The 15,804-nt window shown below is 42.9% G+C and overlaps 3 protein-coding genes across 3 annotated transcripts; 1 reads left to right on the plus strand and 2 right to left on the minus strand.

The window, feature by feature from the left end:
• Positions 1 to 4,629: 4,629 nt before the first annotated feature.
• Positions 4,630 to 5,280, minus strand: SERLADRAFT_404564 (uncharacterized protein; the record flags this gene model as incomplete). The annotated part of the gene is made up of 5 exons (XM_007312180.1): positions 4,630 to 4,709; positions 4,758 to 4,886; positions 4,977 to 5,017; positions 5,099 to 5,173; positions 5,237 to 5,280. 5 exons carry the CDS (start codon positions 5,278 to 5,280, stop codon positions 4,630 to 4,632), a joined length of 369 nt encoding a protein of 122 aa, XP_007312242.1.
• A 229-nt stretch (positions 5,281 to 5,509) lies between these two features.
• On the plus strand, positions 5,510 to 8,197 carry SERLADRAFT_404565 (uncharacterized protein; the record flags this gene model as incomplete). The annotated part of the gene is made up of 7 exons (XM_007312181.1): positions 5,510 to 5,617; positions 5,667 to 5,740; positions 5,790 to 6,375; positions 6,428 to 6,723; positions 6,844 to 6,915; positions 7,271 to 7,928; positions 8,114 to 8,197. 7 exons carry the CDS (start codon positions 5,510 to 5,512, stop codon positions 8,195 to 8,197), a joined length of 1,878 nt encoding a protein of 625 aa, XP_007312243.1.
• A 6,117-nt stretch (positions 8,198 to 14,314) lies between these two features.
• On the minus strand, positions 14,315 to 15,012 carry SERLADRAFT_404566 (uncharacterized protein; the record flags this gene model as incomplete). Its single annotated transcript, XM_007312182.1, has 2 exons — positions 14,315 to 14,347; positions 14,422 to 15,012. The coding sequence occupies 2 exons, from the start codon at positions 15,010 to 15,012 to the stop codon at positions 14,315 to 14,317; spliced, it is 624 nt and encodes a 207-aa protein (XP_007312244.1).
• Positions 15,013 to 15,804: the final 792 nt, after the last annotated feature.

Below are 15,804 nucleotides of genomic sequence, written 5' to 3' on the forward strand. Positions count from 1 at the left end.
CTGGAGTGTTGTGATGTCTGTCTATTGCCTTGATCCTTGCAGACTCAGGCACATAGATTTTGTCTTTAAAATGGAAGAGTCCGTCTTCCCATAAATAGTTTTCATTGCCATCAAGGCGCACCTTCTCTTCTGAGGAGATGTTTTTCTTGAAGACTTCCAGAAGATCGGAATCTTGCCCAATTCTAACATTGGCAACCCTTGATTGGTCTATCAGGGTAACACCTTTGTTGTCATCTTCGATGCCGTTTGATCCTCTCTTCTGGACAAAGTGTCCGCTTTCCCCATAGAGTTTCCAGGCTTATGAATTAATTTATAATTAAACCTTGACAAGTATACCACGTAGCAGGCCTGTCTTCGGTTCAAGTCTCGGGCCGTCATAAAATACTCTAGATTCTTATGATTGGTCCAAATTTCAAATTGGTGTCTAGCACCTTCTAAGTAGTGCTGCCAGTGCTCTAAGGCTCTAATGATGGCCAGCATCTCTTTGTTGTAAATTTGATAGTTGCACTCCGTAGGCGACAAACTATGTTATAAATAGGCACAAGGCCTCCAAAGATTGTCAGGGCATTTAATTGACAAAACAGCCCCAGTAGCAAAATCAGAAGAGTCGGTTTCTAGCCGGAACTCTTTGTCTAATTCTGGAAATGCTAATATGGGCGCTGTTGTAAATGCCTGTTTAATCTTATCAAAAGCTTCTTGTTCTTTGGCGCCCCAGTGCCAAACAATATCCTTTTTAGTGAGATCGTTCAACGGTCTCGTGATTTCCGCAAAGTTTTCGATAAACCTTCGGTAGAAATTTCCTGAGCCAAGGAAGGCCCTAACTCCTTTTACGCGAGTAGGTGCTGGCCAGTCCAATATGGCTTGAACTTTCTCAGGATCCATCCTGATTCCGTTCTGGCCTATGATCATACTGAGGAAGTCTACTTCCTTCACTTTAAAATTACATTTTTCGGGTTTGACGAATAGGTCCCGTTCCTGTAAGCGTCAAAGGACTTCTTGCACGATCCTGTCATGCTCAGCCTCATCATCCGACTTCGTAAATATCAACAAATTGTCAATGTAAATGGCGACACAGTTTTCCATATCAGCAAAGATCTCATTCATCATGCTCTGGAAAGTCGCCGGTGAATTGGTCAACCCAAAGAACATAACAAGGGGTTCGAAGGATCCTCGGTGGCACATGAACGCAGCCTTCTAAGCATCTTCTTCTTTGATCTGTACATTATTGTACCCCCATCTGAGATCCATCTTTGTTAAGATTTTGGCGCCAGCCAATTTGTCTACTAGCTGACTGATCAAAGGCAGCGGATACACATTTTTAACCGTGTGCTCATTCACATAACAATAATCTATAATCATGCGCTTTTTACCATCCTTTTTAGGGATGAAGAACACCGGGGATGTCAAAGGGCTTTTGGAAGGTCTGATGTAACCCTTCCTAAGCTGTTTATTTATGAAACTTGAGACCTCATCTCTTTCTGGAGCAGAGAGGGGAATCATGTGTCCTTTTCTCGGGTTGAAAGTGTCCTTCAAATCTATTGCATGGTCCCAAGGCTTAGCCTCTGGGAAGCGCTCTGATTTATATTTAGAAAAGACTTTCCAGAAGTCATGGTACTTGGGAGGTACCAGCCTCTTAATCTCTTCTTTGGGTTTTACCTCATCATTGTCATTGTCGATCTTTTCTAAAGATCTGAGCTCATAAACGTGACCAGCGTTTATCTTTTCAAGACGCTCATTGTGACGGACGTGATTTGGCCTACCCAAGTTCACACATTTCTGAGGGCAATGTGACAATGTGTGACAACCCCTGTCTGCCAGTTGATCTCAGGATTGTGTTTAAATAGCCAGGTCTAGCCCAAGATTAAATTAATCTTCCCTAGTTGGGTAGCTTCGGCGGTGACTCGTTCTCTGTGTCCTTGGTATTCGACAACAAAAGAACATTTGTGCGTGATGCAGCCACCCGCGTTAAGTGTACCGTCAACATTATAGACGGGAATAGATACATCTAATTTTACAAGGGGGAGTCCAATTTGCTCTGCCCAGGCCTGATCTATGAAGATTCCGTTAGCGCCTGAATCACGCAGTGCACTGGCTGGGTGTACTATGCCCCGGGCAAGGTTTTCCACACCAACGTCTAAACAGATCTCTTTTTGGAATAAATACGTGCGCATCAACACACACTTTGGGATTTTGGGAAAGGGTGGCTCCAATGAAGAAGAAGAGGTATCAAAAGTTACATGTTTTTCTATTTTATTTTTACCAGAATCAAGCACCCTATTGTTTGTCACGCCGGGGCCACACTCCAAGGGAGATGCTGGTGCAGTGGTAGTATTATAAATATTACAGTCACAATGCTTCATACAGGTACAGGTTTCAGATAACAAATTTAGAAATTTATTTAGAAATTGGGGAGCCATCCCCTTCTTTCCATTATTGCTCATGCAACACCCCGGAGCAGGGGCCACTTTGTTGTGGTTTACTTTATTGTTCATAGGAGTGAAGGCACCCAAGTGACCTAAGCTCCAAACTCTTTTCCCTGAGCTTTTATTTTATTGACCTGTTGGTCATAGAAGAAAGCTCGGATTTTGTTGTACGAACGACCGGCCAGAGTATTGAGCCGATTGTCCAGTTTTTCAGTTTTTAATTGGTGCGCCTGGCGCCCTTGGTTATTTTTTTATTGGGCGGCCTGCACCCCATTTCTGCAATCTCGGGACATATGTCCCTCTTGGCCGCAATTTAGAAAATGAGGAATTAGCAAACAGTGGAACATTTCATCCCTCACACCTTTTAACTTTTTGAGAATTTTTTTCTCAAAAGTGATACAACAAACAAATATACACTAGTACAATTAGTGACAAACTCTGGATCAAACAATTGGTAAACGTCTAAGAGTATCAAGGTCAAAAAAAAAAAATGCAGTACAAAGTCCATAGTTATCAATGTAAAGAAGAATGACCAGCCCATCTATTTTGCCCATTCCTCCAATTATCCATCTCTTTGTCAGTTTGCAAGACAATTGAGCCCCTCTGCCCTCTGAAGTGCAAGTTAAAATGAGTTATATCACATGAGCGAAAGAGCACAATATCCCCCTCTCTCATCTGCAACACCAAGCCAGGCTCAACAAGGCAAAGCTCTCCCCCTTCATGCTTACTCAGTGGTATAACTAGACAAAAGAGTTTGTCCTTGGCTTCCCTGTGAGCCTTGGTTGAAACATTGATATTGACCACAAGACCTAAGAATGGGCAGACAGCAGAGGCATTGTTACCAGGGAGTAACTCAGCATGTTGTCTGAGTACCAAATATTCAGCAGGTAGATAAGTAGCAAGCTACATCAATGGTATCAGCAGATTATCCTGTAAATTAATCAAAAACAATGTCACTCACCATTTCATTTATCCATTCAAAGAGATCAGCAAATACTGTTTTAAGTCTCTGGTAAATGTCAGCGTGATCTTGAATCTCCTTGGACGTATAGGGGATAAGCTGCGAATAATTTGTTCTCGAGGCATACTTTCTCTTCATCATCAAAGGGGGAATATCATTGGGTGCGTCATTTCCCTTCATTGATTCAGCATAGTTTGTAAATGGGAAAAAAAAAAGAACTCACTTTTGTACAATGGCGGTTGTACCAAGAGAAATGTAGAGCTTCAAATGTGAAGCCTTCACCTTCAACAGCTGAGTCTATATGATGTAGAGATATGGTGGAGCCTAGGCAGGACTGGAAGTTAGGCAGGAGAGTGGTGCAAATTGATTCTGGCATAAAGCTGTTTAAAAATAACATGAGCGAATCATCGCTGTTTTTCAAGAGAAGAGGAATGGAGGGAACTATTGAGGATGGTATATACAAGTATGCTGAGGGGTCTGTACAAACACCCCCATCATAATGTTTCTGTATCTAAGAACAAGTATTTAGCATTGAGATTGTGTACACTACATACATGACAATGACATACCTTGGCTGTCAGGTCCTCCACATCTGTGACCTTGATGGCTCAACTTGCCCTTTCTCTTTCTGATCATGTCCACTCATAGTTATCGCCAGGATCCCATGGGGCAGAGTATTGGCGATTGCCTTCAGCCATATTCTGGAATGTTGTGCTAACCACATACATTTCAGGGAGGACAACTGGTGGTAATGATGGTGATGGTGGTTGAGAACAAGGCAGGATGTCGTCAAGGTCGGATAAGGGAGTCAGGAAGTGTACTAAAGATCTTGTACCTACACCTCAGATAGCCTGACCATGATAATATATGGGTACATGAGCTATGTCTATAGTGTGCATACAGACTCCCCAACAATCTAGACGACGATCCAAGAGTTGGAAAGTACTACAAAAAACCAAAAAAAATCAGAAACTGTTAGAATCAAATGATTGTAACATACTTGAATTGGACAAAATTTGTGCAATCAATATTGGCAGGAAGGCCATAAAACTGAGCACGCCAGGTGCGAACATGCAGTTCATGTTCAGTGGCAGGTTTTGGTGTAAGCTAGAAATAGTTGGGATGATTCTACTAATCACCAGCTGTCCACTCACAGTAGCTGCATAACATTGTTTATTTAGCATACACGCAGTAAGAAGTAGTACACTTACATTCAACTGGCCACCTAAAGACATTGGCTATCTCTCATGGTGTCGTTCCGTCCATTTCACCAAGTTGAACCCGTAAGTTCAAGCCTGCAACCAAAACAAGGGCATAGATAGATCCTACATAGATTTGTAAGTATGGTTTAATGTGGACAAAGGTAATCTTACCACCGGCTGCTATGGCTGCAAACTTGCAGCCCATAGCATGCCATTGCTCAAACTGTTTCTTAGACGGCTTAGGCTGAGGGAGATCCCTCCAAAGGCTTTCCAGGGAGATACCTTGCTGAGAGCAACAGACTGTCCATTCTCTCACGGCTCATTGGGTATTCACTATTGCAATCATATGCGGTGAGTGCTGATACTGAGGTGGAATGAACAGAGACTTACTATTTTTCTCATAGTGATTATCAGCTTTTCGCAATAGCAACCTGTTGATTCCATGCAGTGTGAGAAAAGAGATCAGCTGTTGTCCCCTTTCTCACACCGCATGGAACAATGCGACTGCACACCTCCAGCTGTGGATGTGGGCAGCTCTCCGCTTATCATCTTTTGAATCATTCTCTTCCTTGCCCGCCCGCTTACACCTACATATTGGTGCAAATATTTAGATATGAAGTGAGTTTCATGGGTTTTTTAAAACTACTTACTTGGTTGGCTGAGCACTGAGACATATTTCAGCAGAACATCCCATTCTCAGTCTGCAAAAATGCACCTGTCCCCCATGTACACAAAATCCTCCACTTCCACTGGAAATAGTGCTACCTACTGGTATACCCCCTATTACTTGGTCAAAGTCCTCTCCTGGACCAGAGGGTAAGTCAGTTATTTAATTTCAAAAAATTACCTGATGGCAATGCACAGCTACTCAACAACAATCTTTCGCCACTCCCCCGAGTAATCTATCAACATCCACTCTTTCAATGTCCACCCATACTGCACCAATCACTACATCTGAGGATCAAGTCCAGCCCATCATTGAGCAAATCGATAGGAACTTGAAGTATAATTCTCAGGACGTATATGTCCAGGTGAGAAATCATTGTCTGGCTACATTCCTGATCTGATTTTTCCCCCTAGCAATTCTATATTGAACCATCAAGTTTCCCTGAGTTTGTGGACAAGCTCAGAGAAAGTGACTACAGCACTTTAAGGTATGATTTTTTGTGAGTGAGTATACTGTACTTATGTCCCTACTTTCAGATATATGTATGACCATGTGAAAGGCATCCTGCAACTGAGCATGCCTACTCCTGTACATGGAGTTTTCATTGAGCGCCTCAGTGAACTTTTACAGGGGAAACTGTCAGGCCTTATCAGATGGTCAGATGGGATGTTCAAGTTGAGTTCTAATATGTTCAAGTTCCTCTGGCGAGGTCAAATCACCACTGTACCCGACTTAGCCCTCAAGTTCCAAAGCCTCAACCCTAGCATTGAGTGGCAGGACTTGTTCATTGTCGAGGTCTCCCACTCCCAATCACTTGGGGACGTCACCCAGAAGGTGAAAAAGTACTGGGAGGAGCTCCCCCACCTTGTTGGCATTCTAGTGGTCAAATTCTACGAGTCCCACAAATACGCAAAGCCCCAATATGGGTACGCTAAACCCGTCAACATGCAGTATTGGTACAACTTACAAAAGGATGATAATATTAAATATGGCCCTCTGAGGACAGCTGATGGCGTAACATGGGCGGGTAGATTTGTGGTGGATATGTACCTGTATGAAAAGGACCCAAAGGTTGTAGGGAAGGAGGGCTATGCACGGGATCTTCCTACACCTGTAGTACTGGTGCGTCCCCTCTTGATCACAACCTTTTTTGACTAATATAATATATGTACAGAGGGTGGTACCTAATATAGATGTGGGCCAACTCTATCCCACTCAAGCCCAGAAAGACGAATTCAACAAAGTTTTCAATTGTGTTATTACCAGGTCAATTATGGAGATGGAGACGATTATGAGGAGTGCGCCCCAGACTATCGCTAACCTAGAAGCTGAAAGTGCAGCTGCTCAGATAGCAGCGCTAGAGGTTGCTACCCAGGATTTGATAGCAAACCGCACTGGTTGTCCTCTTCAGACTGGTACCCATTTGAGCACGCCCACTACTACTCTACCTACTCCCCATTTGCACCCCAAGTATTGCCTAAAGAGATATCTCCCATTGATCTCTCAGTCTTCAATATCCAGCTGGATTTTGACGATTTTCTTCAGGCTTTTCAAGGATCTGTAGCTGATCTGGCACATAGACGTTTTCAGGATCATTATAATACCCCCCGAAGTCATGCTAAGGCAGCTAGGAGAAGGAGTCCTTTTCACTCTGAAGAAGAAGTGGGTCGGCTTGTTCAACAGAAATTGGGTGTAGGTAGCTCCAGCAACAATGTCACAAGGAGGAAGTGAAAAACATACATGGACAACATTATATGTATTACTTCTCTTGTTCTTGTACTCTGTGCTTGTAAATAATATTGTACTTAGACATGTACGACTTCTATTTGTATTAGAACAAGCAAATTCTATGTTTTACCACTACATATTTCCAATTTGGGATATTGCCGGTGCAGATTGAGGTGTTGCATCTCAACAGCATATTTACAAACGGGTCCTAGATAATCAAAGGTATCAATTTCATATTAACTGGTGTTATTATTTCATAAACTGACTGGATGTGTATGGTGTAATATAGGTTCAAGGAAAAAATGGCACACGTACCAAGTATGGTTGATCGCACATGTCCTGCATGTGGAAAACTTTTGAAAACACCACAAGGTGTCATGGCTCACCTATCAATGTCAGCAATGTGTGCTTGGTATAGGAAAGAAAAGAGAAGAGAACTTGAGGCAGACAACCTAGGCCCTGAACAAGTAGTATTTGATGAAGTCAACTTGGATGAAAATGTTTACGACCAACAAGATTATGACTCAGATGGGTCAGAAGATATATTCCTCAACAGCTTACATAAACCATTTAACAATTTCCTGAATGATCCTGCAATGCAAGGCAATATCCAGGATAACTTGAACCCTGACCCAGAGATACAGGCTGGCAGTTCACGTCACCCCCACTCCCTGCACTTTAATCTGGATGACAATGATGATGATGATGAAAGAGTAGTGGAACAAAATGAGAATGCTGGCAAGGTTATAAGGGTGGATCTGGATGCTCATAATAAATGGAGGGAGAGTTTTCACCAGTTCCATCAAGATGACGATGAAATGGACATTGATCTTCCAGATAATAGATGGGCTCTATTTTCCACAGAATTAGACTGGAAATTTGCACATTTGGCATTGCAGGAGGGGGTTGGCCAGAAATCTCTTGACAGATTACTGGCAATTCCTGAAGTGAGTGACGCCTCCACACTTTGATTCATGTTTTATGTTAACTGACCTCCAACCTTTACACCAGCTTTCCCAGAGACTGGGCCTTTCTTATCAAAATAGCAGAAGCCTTCTAAAAATTATTGACTCCAAAATTCCTGAAAGAGCCAAATGGCACTCAAAATATCTACACTTTGATGATCGTCCAGAAAAAAAACACCTTATACAATATAGAGACCCCTTACAAGCCATTGCGTCTTTGTTGGGCAATCCAGCACATGCAACAGACATAGTCTATAAACCCTCAAGAATATTCACAAACAGCAACAGCGATGATTGTATATTTAATGAGATGTGGACTGGCAAATGGTGGCATTCTGTACAGGTTAATATATCCATGCCAGTGGTTCCTTTCCAAATTTCATACTTATTTCTTTGATTTTAGGCTCTTCTACCTCAGGGAGCATCTGTTGCTCCTGTTATAATAGCAACAGACAAAACTCAGTTGACTCGGTTCTCAGGCAACAAGTCTGCATATCCAGTATATCTTACACTAGGCAATATACCCAGCTCTATTGGATGCAAACCCTCTCAGCATGCTTGTGTACTTATTGAATATCTGTCTGTCAATAAATTGGTGAAAAAAGGCTTGACAACAAAGAAGAAGACAGCACATGTTCAAAGACTTTTCCATGCCTCAGTACGGATGATTTTGGAGCCACTTATTTAATAAACCTATGTGAAACTCAGCTGCTGCCCGAGAGGCTATAGAAACGACTGAGGTATTCCTATACTAAACCCTCTACTACTTATAGTCGGAGGTGCTACTCGCTACAGTATAATGACTCCTAGGAGTATAATTGTGCTCCTAGGAGAACAATGGTGACTCCATGGAGTGGTGGCTATGCTCCATGGAGAACAATGGCTGCTTGGGCAGAGACCGGGTTTATCCGGTTTTGTCACTCCCACTCGAGTGCAACCGTAGTCCCATAGCTTTAGAGAATTTCCAGTGTTTTTCGTGAGTGAGGGGTTTAGTGAGAATGTCTGCAACCATATCTCCTGTAGGAATGTATCTGATCACTGCCTCTCCCTTTGATACTAAGTCATCTTGGATAAAATGATATTTCTGTTGAATGTGTTTTGTGCAAGCACGGAACTGTGGATCTCGTGTAAGAATGATAGCTGCTTGATTGTCACAGTGCAATGTTGTAGGTCCATTTTGAGCATGTCCAATTTCTTCAAAAAATGTCCAAAGCCATACAAGGTGTTGTCCAGCATTGCACAATCCAATGTACTCTGACTCCGTGGAGGATAAAGCTACCATGCTTTGTCTTTTGCTTGTCCAGGAGATTGCTCCTCGGATGGTGATAAAAACAAATCCTGATGTTGATCGAGACGTGTCTGGGTCTCCAGACCAATCTGCATCTGAATATCCATAGAAATCCATGTCCATGGAGACATCTGTGCCATCATATTGTAGTTCCATGTCCCTGGTTGCTTTCAGATATTGGAGGACACATTTTGCAGCTTCCCAGTGATGGCTCCTTGGAGCTGAGCTATGTCTGCTTAGTATTCCAACAACGTAGGCAATGTCTGGGCGGGTTCCATGAGCCTACAATTGAGAGGTATGACACTTGACACCCTTCAATATGCATCTCGTGTTGCACAATATCTTCCCCTGGAGCATTTGCAAGGAGTTTTGATCCATGGGCCATTGGTGTCCATACTGGTTTGCAGTTCTTCATTCCAGTACGCTCCAGGACTGTGTCAATGTATTGGCGTTGCAATAGGGATATTGTTTTGTTTGAACAATCACGTTGGATTTCTATTCCGAGGATGTATTTTGCTTCTCCAAGGTCCTGCATTTTGAATATGGATTCGAGTTTGGCTTTTGTGATATTCATGAATTTTCGAGATGAAGCTCCTAGAAGGAGGTCATCTACATAGACAACAACAAAGCATATTTGTTTGTTGTCCAGGAATACATAGAGACATGTTTCTGCATTTAGTCTTGTGAAACCGAGCTCCTGAAGCTTGCGATCAAAAGTTTTGTTCCATGTACAACCAGCTTGTTTTAACCTGTAGATGGATTTCTTCAATCTCCAGCAGTATCCAGGTTGGATAGAAACACCCCCTGGAGGAAGCATGTACAGTTCTTCTTCAAGTTCTCCATTGAGATAAGCTGTGGATACGTCCATTTGATCAAGTTCTAGGTTGTACTTTGCTGCCAGGGCTAGAATAATTCAGATTGACTCTAAGTTTGCAACCGGAGCAAAAACCTCCTGGTAATCAATCCCCTCCCTTTGAGTAAAACCTTGTGCAACAATCCGGAGTTTGTATCTCTCAATGTTTCTGTTTTGATCAAACTTGATCCGGAACACAGGTTTTGATGTGATAGGTTTTACTCCCTTTGGAAGTGGAACAGTGTCATATAGTGCATTGGTATTGAGACTTAGGAGTTCCTCCTCCAAGGCAGAATTCCATAATTCTCCATCCGGACGTGATAAGGCTTCCTTTAGTGTCCTTGGAAGGTCTGTGTTAGATGGACCGGTACTTGCTATTCCAGCAAAGAATGTCTCCTCTGTATCAGATGTTTCTTCATGAACCTCAGGAGTGTTAGGTTTCTCCATGGAGTTGTCATGCTGCTCTTTTCGAGACTGTTCCTCATCTAGAGTCCTTTGATAATCTCGGTTTTTGTCTGCAGGACGGGTCTGGCGACTGCTTCTGTGTACTCCTAGGACTTCAGCAGGCATGACTGCTCTTTTAGGAACTTGTGCAGGTACTCCAGGGAGTAGACACATTTGTGTGTGTGTTGCCCCACTCACTCCTGAAGGTGTTGAATCACTCCTCGGAGGTGTTGGATGCCTTCCAGAAGCTGATCCAATGGACAGGCTGTTTAGCTGTATCCGGACTTTTTCCACATCAGCTGGCTGTATGTTGAGGGGCTGTCCTCCCACTGACTGTAACTCTACTTTGGCTTTCCATTCTGAAGATGGCCAGTGTTCAGGTCTTGGTTGTAGAGACTGTTGTGGAGGGTGTCTTAGCTGATCAGGTGCTCCCACTGCTCTCGGAATGTCTCCACGGAGGTATTGCCCCACTGCTCTCGGAACATCTTCATGCTGATATGGTTTCATTGCTTGTGGAACATCTCCTTGGAGATGTGGTTCCATTTGCAATTCATTTGGATCTCGGATCCAAGGGTCAGGATCATCCTCCTCCAATGTTTTTTGGTCTGGATAGTGAGCATTCTCTGGAATGAGTCCCTCCCACTGATTTGTGCTAGTGTCTGTGTTCCAGGGAGCAGTGTCATCCTTTTTTACCTTTCCAGATTCATTGAATATGACATGCCAACTGGAAAACACAGTCCGTTTTTCAGTGTCTAGGACTTTGTAGGCTTGCTTTCCATGTGTGTAGCCAATCATTATGGCTTTGCGCCCCTTGGAGTAAAACTTTCCTTGCCTTTTGTCTTTTGGAATCAAGGCATATGCTTGGCATCCAAAAGGGCGAAACAAAGTTGGATCAACTCTCCTTTTAAACAGTATTTCATATGGGGTCTTTCCATGGAGTCCTGATGCTGGGCTGCGTGCTGTGATATATGCAGCTGTTTGCATGGCATCTACCCAAAATGACTTTGGGAGCTTGGAATCATGGAGCATAGTGGTTGCTAATGTAGCCAATGTCTGATTCATGTGTTCTGCAATGCCATTTTGTTCCGGAGTATCTGCAGCTGTAGTTTCTTGGATGACACCATCTTCTTGGAGTTGATTTTTGAATGCATTGCCAGTATATTCTCCTCCCCCATTGCTCCGGAGGAATTCTGTGTATAGTGGAGTGAAGTTTTCTTCTCCCAAATGAGTCCGGAAGAATGTTCGGACATCTTCTTTCCATTGCTTGTATCATTCCAGTGCTTCACTTTTATGTTTTAGGAAATATATCCATGGAAATTTGGAGAAATCATCTACAATAATAATCCAGTACCAAAAACCCTCCCTGGAAGTTGGTTTGATTGGTCCTCCAACATCTGTGTGCACAATTTGTATGGGGCGCTTGGCTCGGTTTCCTCCAGTGGACTTGAAAGGTAATTTCTTCATCTTTCCTAAAGCACAAGGTTCACAAAACTCCGGGGTTCCGGTAAGGGTGTCTATGTCCTGGAGCTGTCCTTTTGTAACCATTCGTTGCAAGCAGTCCATTCCAATGTGTCCCATTCTCCTGTGCAATAAATTTACATCTACTGCTGCAAAAGCTGACTCCGGGTTGATTTTGGGTTTTGCTTGGATGTGATAAAGTCCTCGCTTGTGTAACGCAGTGAGGATAAGTTCCTCCTTTTTCCGAACTTCACAAGTGTTTGACCCTGCTGGAAAAAGTGTTGATAACCCCGTTTTGGACAATTTGTGGACAGAGACGAGTGCTAAAGTGAAGTTTGGCACAAGTCAGACATTTGACAGTGCAATATTGTAGTCCTTATTGCCAACAGTTGCTTGTAGGATTACTGTTCCAATGCCAATGGCATTTACAGAGGATTCATCCACAAAACTGATTGTCCTTGGAGGATGCAGAACATGGTATGTTCCTGGCTCAAACCAGGAGCGGTGAGGGACCATGTGGGATGTTGCTCCGGAGTCAATAATAATTGTTGTTTTGGTCTTATCGGGTTCCAACACAAGGTAAGCTTGAATGCATTTAGCAAGGGGCTTGGAAATATGTACATGATCCAATGCAATATGACTTTGTTCCTCCTCGGAGTCAGATCCGGATGATTGCTCCGCTGTATTTGCCTTTTCCTTCTCTTTTCCTTTATCCTTGTGTCTTTCCTTTTCCTTCTTCCTTTGACCTTTTTCAGCTGACTGAAGTGTTCGACACTCCGAGGTGTTGTGTGATTTGGCTTTGTGGAAGTTACACCATTTCTCCTCGGATTTGAGTGCTGATTCGGAACCTCCAGGGGCCTTCCCTGACTGTCGTGCAACTTCTGCAGTGATCCGGATCTCAACTGCATCAAAGGTAAGTTTATTTTCTTCAATCGTGTTGATTACTGATGACTGAAATATTTGCCATTCAGGAGTGCATGGGAGAGATTGGAGAAGAGCAAAAGCCATGAGTTTGGTATCAACTCTTAGTTTCATTCCGGAGAGGTGTGAACCAATTGTCCGGATTTTCGCAATGTGGTCCTGGATAGGTGATGTCCCATCCCAGGACAATTTGGTGAGTTGCTGGAATGAATAGAAGGCCGAGGCAATGTTGGATGTTTGATGGAGTGAGACAAGTTTATCAAATAACTCCTTGGAGCTGGTAAGGTCTCCAGTCCTTATTAGGAGGACATCAGAGATGTGGTCCTGGATGATTCCGTGTGCCTTCTCATCCTTAAGTATCCAGGTGATCTCAGGATCCTCCAAGGAGGTAGGTTTTCCTGGTGAGGGCTTAAGCTCCTCTCCAGTAACAACCCGGAGAACTTTTTCCTGACGTAGCTTTGAGATGATCTGGAGTTTCCATATCTGAAAATTGTTGGGTCCAGTGAGAACTGGACATGCAAATGTATCATGTGCTGTGGTCATGGTTCCAAGGTTGCCGTTTCAAATAAGAATTATTTCCTGCGTAGCTTTTGCGCACCAGGGCTCATAACCTAATAAAACTAAGTGAAACTCAGCCACTGCCCGAGAGGCTATAGAAATGACTGAGGTATTCCTATACTAAACCCCCTACTACTTATAATCGGAGGTGCTACTCGCTACAGTATAATGACTCCTAGGAGTACAATGGTTACTCCATGGAGAACAATGGCTGCTTCGGCAGAGACCGGGTTTATCCAGTTTTGTCAGATGTTGCAGAGGTGGTGCTGACAAATGAGTTCTGGTTCTCATGTTAGTTTTGGTGATTCTGCACCTTTGTGCTACCTATATATTTTCATTCCTTTCTCTATCTATTCTTCTATCATTCACTATTGATCGTGTTCTCTATTATTTCGCCTTTGTGGCTGCTTTGTTTACCTTTGTTTACAAAACTTCGGACAGTACTGCAGAGTCCAATGCTTCCTATTCTCTAGTTACTCACATTGGACTCTAGGTACTGTATACCTGTCATACTCTCTAATAATCTAGTTACTCACATTGGACTCTAGTTCCAGTCCCTGATTGCTCTCAGCAAGTGGCTAGACACTTCCTTCAAGCTTTGTTCTTAATATCTCAATGGTTGGTTGTGCTGTTTTGAAGCTGATGTCGAAGTTATCATAGGCAAGTGTGGTAGTTAGAGACCGTATGGTGCATTTAATCTTCTGGCTTGATTCTTTAGACATTGATTTAATAGTGTTTAGTATGGAGGCCATACTAATGGATATGCCTGCATGGCAGAGGACATCCACAACCTTCTCCGGCACGCATGTAGAGTGATAGAAGATCCCAAAAATTCCTTGTAAGTGATTACACCGCATGTTTACACTCTGCAGCATAATACTAATACATACTACAGCACGCTAATCTATATGTTAACATATTGCACAACACACTACAGTTTTTTGATTACTCACAATGTTTGCAAGCGCTAATATTTTTTCCTTAGGATTAACTGCATCTCTCACTGGCCTTGAATCCAAGTCCTCCATTCTCTCTGCCTCGTTTACATGGCCTTCAAGATCCACATCACACATATCATCACCTCCAATCTTCCCAAGGTCTCGCTCTATTTCTCCAAATTCCGGCAAGTCTACATTCATGTTGGAGCCATTATTTACTGGGACTTGGAGGGCTGCTCGTACCAGCATCCAGAGGTTTGGTGCCACTGCACAGATTTTTCCTGCTATCTCCTGCACAAAAGAGCCTTCCAGTTGCTCTGAGGTGGCTGTTGTTGCTCGAAAGTGCAGCCCATGAGATTGGTGTGAGAGCTCTTCCAATTCCTTTTCCATTGTCCGTATAACAGCTAACATAGCCCATGATTTGACAGCATCATGTGCCAAAGAATCTTGATAGAAGTTCACACAGATAGAAGTGGCCTCACTGGCAAGTGACTGGTGAAGTTTCTTGTACTCTGGGTTGGTGCTTTTAAGGATTTCTTCAGTTAATTTCAGTATAGATATATTGTTTTCTTGCATGTACTTGATGATAGTGTTGATTGCACTCATTTTCTAATTAGTAGAGCTTATTTTCTCCCCCACTTATACCCCTTTCGTTGTGTTTATGGCCTTGTGTCCATGAGGACATGCTCATTTTGCTGAGTTCAATTTATTGTTTTTTTATTGAATCATTAAGTACCCACACTTCAAATATCTTTGGCTCCGGAGCTGTATTTAGGAGTATCCCAGTGAATCCAAACAGACCATAACTGGTGCCACAGTAAATTACGCCAGTCGGCGGTGGGTGTTCAACCAAGTGTTGAAGTTTTGGTTCAAATTCGGAAAAATATGATTATATAATACAAATGTGGCTACACTAGGAGAGCTTGAACACCAACCACAGAATGGTTTAGGAGTCTGGTTTTACATTAACATTTTGATCGTCTGAAATTTAAAATTTTGGTCGGGCCCAAAATTGTATTCGAAGTAGTATATTTTATTAAACATTTAGAGCTCGTACGAGAACTCTTACTTTTCAAAAAAATCGATTTTTGCTTCGGCCCAGCTCCTCCCGGTTAGAGCGGAGAATGAAAATGCACAGACCGCAAAGTTCTTGCACATACCCCTAGTTAGCGCTACCAGCCATTATTATAAAATTTGTCTTGCAGCTCAATATTGAGTCCAATTCTAATTGCATGGACAAAATAGAAAAAATTCATAGTCCGGAAACAGAGGACAAAAATCAAGCCCCATCCAACCCACAGCTTGCCTTGACTAGACAACAGATCCTCTCATATGGCCTGCAGATGTTGAGGTTCATGTCAATCCTTGTTCAGTCAATTGTTGCAACTGCTCAAGCTG

The sequence above is a fragment of the Serpula lacrymans genome, assembly GCF_000218685.1.
Source record: "Serpula lacrymans var. lacrymans S7.9 unplaced genomic scaffold SERLAscaffold_1, whole genome shotgun sequence".
Lineage (NCBI taxonomy): Eukaryota > Fungi > Basidiomycota > Agaricomycetes > Boletales > Serpulaceae > Serpula > Serpula lacrymans.